At 46.0% G+C, this 6,587-nt stretch overlaps 1 protein-coding gene across 1 annotated transcript; it reads right to left on the bottom strand.

Annotated features, from left to right (window-relative positions):
- Positions 1 to 872: 872 nt before the first annotated feature.
- On the bottom strand, positions 873 to 5,790 carry LOC119498549 (potassium voltage-gated channel subfamily A member 2). The gene is made up of 2 exons (XM_037787528.1): positions 5,309 to 5,790; positions 873 to 4,468 (listed from the first exon to the last, which is right to left on the bottom strand). The coding sequence occupies exon 2, from the start codon at positions 4,329 to 4,331 to the stop codon at positions 2,835 to 2,837; it is 1,497 nt and encodes a 498-aa protein (XP_037643456.1). The 5' UTR covers positions 4,332 to 4,468; positions 5,309 to 5,790; the 3' UTR covers positions 873 to 2,834.
- Between the last annotated feature and the right edge of the window lie 797 nt (positions 5,791 to 6,587).

The raw sequence follows: 6,587 nt of genomic DNA, 5'->3' as shown, positions 1-6,587 counted from the left end.
ATGGTGAGAGATGTTCTAGATGGCACTGAGAGCACCCGGGAGAATGATCTGAGTATATGGGAACATCTTCTGTTTCACAACTGAGAACCCAACAACGGACTAAAGCTCATTTAAAACAAACATTCTGTGGGTCCAAAATCAGTCTCCGATTCTTTTGGTGCCTTCATATGAAACTCGCGAGCTCGTGTTTACAACACGGGACGTCGTGTACACGATATGTTTGGTGTTCAAGTAGTTAAGTTGTGAGAACACCGCTGCTAAGCAACGGCAATATTAACGTTACTGTCAGGGTCTAGAAGCCACAGAGGCTAACAATTTAGCAAGCTACCAAGTGGGTAACATAATGCAGGAAATGCATAATGACAGAGGAAAAAGATGAGGCCGTTGGGATTATCAACAATTTCCTCAGACATATAAAACTACAAAGAAAAACGATATACGACTAAAATGACTATATATTAGCTTATAATGTACCAAAAAAATTACTTCTATGGCCTCCGTCATTTCTGACAACATCAACAAATACGTCACAACTCGTAAACTCAGAGCTTTCAGAAACTTTCCACTTACGAGGTTGTGAATACCACAAGAGGGGGGCGTTCATATGGACTCTCCTCGTGAACACGGTAAACACGACACCGTTTGAAGGCACCAATTGTCTATGGAGCACCTCCAGACTTTATACCCTACAGCATCACAAGATTTAGATTTACTTCTCTGGTTTCTGGCTTTGAGAGAAAGTAGCTCATGTTCACAAATATTGATTGAACTTTAGTAGGCCATGGAAATAACATATTGGAATTCTTCGTTTGGGTGGTGTTCCCCTTTAACGCCAATGAAAGTCTCTCTGGTTAGGGATGATATCGTTTTTGAGCAACAACCTGCCTTTCAACAATTAGCTCACAGAAGGTATTTTTTTTTTTTACTAAGTGAAGCTTTCGTATCTAAAAGCGTGTCAGATTCGCTGGAAAAAACACTTACAAAGAATATGCTTTTGAAAGGGCCAGTTAAGAGTGCGTCTTTGGCACTCTCAACAGGCTCTGAAACAGGAGAACATAGAAACTGTGCTCAGAACCATTATTATTATCAGCATTAAAAACAAAAACATGGCAATGATGTGCGCATTGTGGAAAGGCTCTTGCTTTCTCTTAAACATTGCTATTTTAAGTTTTTTAATTCTCCGATAAAAGTGTACTGTATATGCGTCCTGTCTTTATACATATATTTTATATAAGTAATAAATATATCTATTGTAATAGTTATACTTTTTTTTGTGTCTGGTTTCTTCTTCTTTGATCTCAAATGCATGCTTCTAGGAATGTTTTTGAGGTCATGCAACACTAGGAGATTAGCGTATATCCAGATAAAAAGGCAGTTTGAGAGGGGTGGGAAGCGTTATTCTATACACGAATCCTTAAAAGTTGCTATTTTGATCATGAGGACGTGATCGTGTGACGAACCTGTGAAAAAGACAGCGCTGCAAGTCTATCACGTCTGCAACTGGGATTAATGTCCGAAACTAGAGAGTGTGAGTTTACGACTGAACTCTAACCTGGCGAAAAGTTTAACGCGATGACTTCTAACATGGAATGTTAATATCGACGAGGACACCGCATCCCCTTACGTGTGGGATTTGGCCTTATGATTATTCCTTAAGAAGTCCTCTAACATACAGCTTTTAGGTTCTTATGACAGCTACCTGCAGGCATCCTTTTAAAACGTAGAAGGCAGTGTACAGATAAATATACAGTGGTGGGATGAAGCAAGTGGCAGTCGAGAAACAAGTGGAAATTCTCATTCGGATAAAAATGTCATGCAATTATCTACTGACTATGTTTACTACTAACAGCACCTATCTACCTAGCAGCTATCAGTTAAGTCACAGTTAACCTATCTATATATTGGAATAAGTACTCTGTGTGTGTGTGTGAAAAACTGTGAAAAACAAACAAAACAAGAAGAAACATTCAAGTTGTCCTCAAAGCTCTGCAGTAAGACCAGTTTTGGGTGAATGGAAAGGGGGAAGCTTGCATTGCAATACATATAACAGTACATGTAAGACCAAAGCAGTGAAAAGTCAAGGCCATCCTCAGTCATTCATCAGATACTGATGTCTGCTGGGAAAAAGAAGGTGTCGAACCATGAGCTAAGCGCCGATGGCTGTCATTCATCCTTGAAATAACATGGTGTACCTAAAACCACCAACCTCGTCACAAGTCGCCCACGGGCCATATCAGCGCCGGGGCGCCGGGCTCGCTTTATGCTCACACATCCTCTTATTTCTAAATGGTGTGGCGTGAGACAGTTTCATTGGCTCCAGGAAGCAGCATATGTAGCGCGCAAGTAGGGCTCTTCAGAAAGCGCATGGCAGAGCAGTGTGCCTTGGGAGATGAGGGACGGAGGGACTGAAGCAAGGGCTCGTGTTGCCTTTTTTCCTTTTAAAAGCCTTTTTTTCTTGCTGTGTTTCTCCCTTTTTCTTTTCTTTTTGTGCACTACTGTTGGCTACTGTTGTGAGCAGGAACTTTTTAGGCATTGTTATTTTTTTAAAACAGCCACACACACATAAAAAAGCCAACTCCATGCAGAAATGCAAAATTTGAAATTTCACTCTGTTTGACAGTTATCAGGAGTTCTAAGGGCAAGCTGTGAGAGTGGATGAGCGAGGAGGAGTGAGCGGATGGTCTTTGTATTCATTTTTTCTAGCATCATCAACATCCTGAACTCTATTGCCTTGATTTTTCCAGCACACTTGAGGTGGGAGGGTGCACACCCGTCCCGTCTGATTGCTCAGCTCTACATTTCCTGCGGTGACGGGGGAGGAAAACAGTATTTCTCTACACATCTGTGAGCATTTTGGTGATGTTTACATAGTTTGTGTTGGCCAGCGTGCAGTTGGCCGTCTTAAGGTTCTCCTCCTGGATTTCCTCGCGGCTGTTGTTCACAGCCTCCTGGATCTCCATGTAGTCCGATTTACTAATGGTGGAGCCGCTCCGGCTCTTCTTCAGCTCCTCGTTAGAGTCGGTTTTGGGCACGTTGACCTGCAGGTACTGCGCCTGTTCTTCGCCTTCCGTCTCGCGGTGGTAGAAGTAGTTGAAGTTGGACACGATGACAGGCACGGGCAAGGCGATGGTCAGCACGCCCGCGATGGCGCAGAGGGAGCCCACGATCTTGCCACCGATTGTAGTTGGGACCATGTCGCCGTAGCCGACCGTCGTCATGGACACCACCGCCCACCAGAACGCATCCGGGATGCTTGTGAACTGCGAATCGGGCTCGTCCGCTTCGGCGAAGTAGACGGCGCTCGAGAAGAGGATGACCCCTATGAAGAGGAAGAAAATGAGCAGGCCGAGCTCCCTCATGCTGGCTTTCAGGGTCTGACCCAAAATCTGGAGCCCCTTGGAGTGACGAGAAAGCTTGAAAATTCTGAACACTCGCACCAAGCGGATGACCCTGAGAATGGCTAAAGACATGGCTTGCTGACCCGCTCCTCCGTCGTCCGGCTTTTCGGCGAGCTCCGTGCCGAGAGTGATGAAGTATGGGATGATCGCAACAATGTCGATATTGTTCATCATATTACCAAAAAAGCCTGCTTTGCTAGGGCAGGCAAAGAGGCGCACTAGAAACTCAAAGGAGAACCATATAATGCAGAGAGTCTCCAGGATGAAGAAGGGGTCGGTGAAGTAGGTGGATGTGTAGCTGATGATCGTGGTGTTGGTCTCGGGATAGTAGACTTTCGTGTGAGACTTGTGCATATCGTCTTCGTCGTTGCGGAAAATGGGCAGGGTCTCCAAGCAGAAACTGACGATAGATATCAGGATGACCATGACAGAGATTATGGCGATAATCCTAGCAGGACCTGAGCTCTCTGGGTACTCGAACAGCAGCCACACCTGTCTCTGAAACTCATTATCAGGAAGAGGCCGCTCCTCCTCCTTGACGAAACCCTCGTCCTCTCTGAAAATCTCGATGGCCTCATCGCCCAGCTCGTAGAAGCGGATCTCCTCTGAGAAAATATCGAGGGTGACGTTGACCGGCCTTCTTAGCCGGCCCCCCGATTGGTAATAATACAATATGGCGTCAAAGCTGGGCCTGTTCCTGTCAAAAAAGTACTCGTTCCTCAGCGGGTCAAAGTAGCGCATCCTCTTTTTGGGGTCCCCCAGCAGAGTCTCTGGGAACTGCGAGAGGGTTTTGAGTTGAGTCTCAAAGAGCAGCCCTGAGATGTTGATGACGACCCTCTCGCAGCACTCATGGTCGGCCTCCGGGTCGTAATCCAGCGGAAGCCCCGGGTGTGCGGCCGCCTCGTCAGAGGGGTCGCCCGTAGCGATAGTCATTCTGCGGGGGGAGGAGGCCTGCACTTTTCAGTGAGTCTGGGTCCTGCAGCCTGGAGAACTGCAGGCAGGGGTCGGGAAAGGGAGGGGGCTCGACGCCGTAGAGACGTGACGGCCACAGGATGTCACCTAGGATCCAACTGCATGCGGGACAGATAGAGGAGAAGACAACAAGGTCAGTTGAACCGGAGACATGATTCAGCATTTCTGCCATTTAGTGCAGATGATTTAAACAACTGAGAATAGATGAAAGCGAAGCCGCCCTCTGAGCCAATGTCAGGTTATGACTTATGTAAAGTTACACTGTCGAGAGAAGGCAATCGATGCAATAATGAATCAGCTCATGGAAACTTGGAAGCTGACACTCACTGCTCCAGAAATTAATATGCAAATAAGCCATCCGCCTTGCATATAAATGGCTTCAATGCAGGTAAACTCAGGGGCTAACTGGCATATAGATGCTCATAAATTGGGACACTGATCTGCTGCAATGGACAAAACCCACTGAAATGAACGGGACTATACCTTTTTTGCAGTGAAGCCATGCATGAATATGGCAATGCAGCAGGAAACCAAATTCATACAGACAGCATCCTGACTAGAATATCACAGAAAACCACTGCAGTCTAAACACAAATGTAAGATTGTACTGCTGTACAAAACACACGCCTCATATTAACTGACTTCTGCTTAGTTTTGTTTGAGCATTTTAGTCTTGAAATGGTGCCCTGTTACTGAAATATTCAAAAACACCTATAAATAATTTATCCGTAGAAGGAAATAGGTTCCAAGAGAAAAAAAAAACTGTATCTCTTGTCTGCATCATCTCCACTCAGAGCAGTTTCACTCAATAAAATCCATATGAAACAAGATCTATAACTGCAGGCTTATTGCCTCTTATCACAGTGAAGTGCATTAACTACAAAAATGCTTTTAAATAATCGAAATCAGAGATGATATCATCCTGATCATCTACATACCTGCAGACATCTTTTTCATATGTGATGTGAGTTGATGCTCCTGCCGGACACTGGTACCAGGGAGGTGACGAACCAGCTGCGACAAATCTCTCCAGGTCTCCAGAGCGAGTAGAAAATAAAAAAATTCCAAATTGGGCCAGTCGATGCTTTTCTCTTCACCTCATGTTGTCTGCTGCATCCTCGCCGCGTTACACCGGGTACAGTACTGTATGTGCGGGTGTGTCCTCGCTTCCCCCCCCACCTCCACCCTCCTCCCAGACTCCTTTCCTCCGGGTAGGCTGTCGCGGGATGGAGATAGGCAAAATAAAAGGGAGGAGGGATCCGATCGAGGAGCTGCTGCTGCTGCTTCTGCTTCTCTTAATAACAGAAAGGTGCATGGATCAGCAGAATGATGCACCTCTGCTGGTCTATCTCCATCTCCCTGTGTGTGTGTGTGTGTGTGTGTGCGCACGAGCTGTGGCTGCAGACAGCCGCAAAGGTGAACCGGTCCTGATGAGAGGTGCTCAGAGAGGCAACATCTGCAGCGGGAGGAGGAGTAGGAGGAGGAGGAGGAGGAGGAGGCGAGGAAGAGCAGTGAGAGAGGGCTTAAAAACACATCATCTCATTACCAAGATTTCATAATTCTGGGAGAGTCCTCTTTTCGTGTCAGCATAAGAATATACACCTTTATGTCTTATTTAGGCACGCGCTCGCCACGTGAAGCAACATCTGGACAGTGTGTGAGCTGAGTGCGCACAGCAGCTCTGCGAGGCTCCTTCTTATAGCAGACATGGTGAGCACAGCAGCATCTTCAGGACACTGACTTGAAACGACATGAGTGAAATAATCTCCCTGTGTATAGTTGACTATGAGATTATGCAATTACACTGAGCCCAAAACACACATGGATATATAAAGTGGCCTTTATTGCTTCTGCATGGTCTCCTCATCTTGCAAGGGTGACTCGGAGGGTTTTTCTTTTTGATGATAGATTTCTGGGGTGAGATATTTCTGGAGTCAGCAGCAGTGGCCGCTATAGTGTGTAAATCGTATAGTCCAACCTGCATTCAGGCACTTCTCTGCATACCAAGAGAGAGAGAGAGCTGCTGGTGATGATGGAGAAGGCTACATCCGCACTGTGGAGCCTCCAGTACCACTCCTTATTATACCTGCTCTATATCTGCAGTGTGGGCATTTAAAGGGGTACACATCTCCAGCAGTGTTCAGCAGCACTGCTGTTGGTCAGCTGCTTTCAGGGTTTTTCAATGTCACATTTACTGTAGTTTTTATTTGAGCAAGA

The sequence above is a fragment of the Sebastes umbrosus genome, chromosome 1 (assembly GCF_015220745.1).
Source record: "Sebastes umbrosus isolate fSebUmb1 chromosome 1, fSebUmb1.pri, whole genome shotgun sequence".
NCBI lineage: Eukaryota > Metazoa > Chordata > Actinopteri > Perciformes > Sebastidae > Sebastes > Sebastes umbrosus.
Note: the sequence above shows the minus strand (reverse complement) of the source record. Positions and strands in the feature narration are given on the sequence as shown.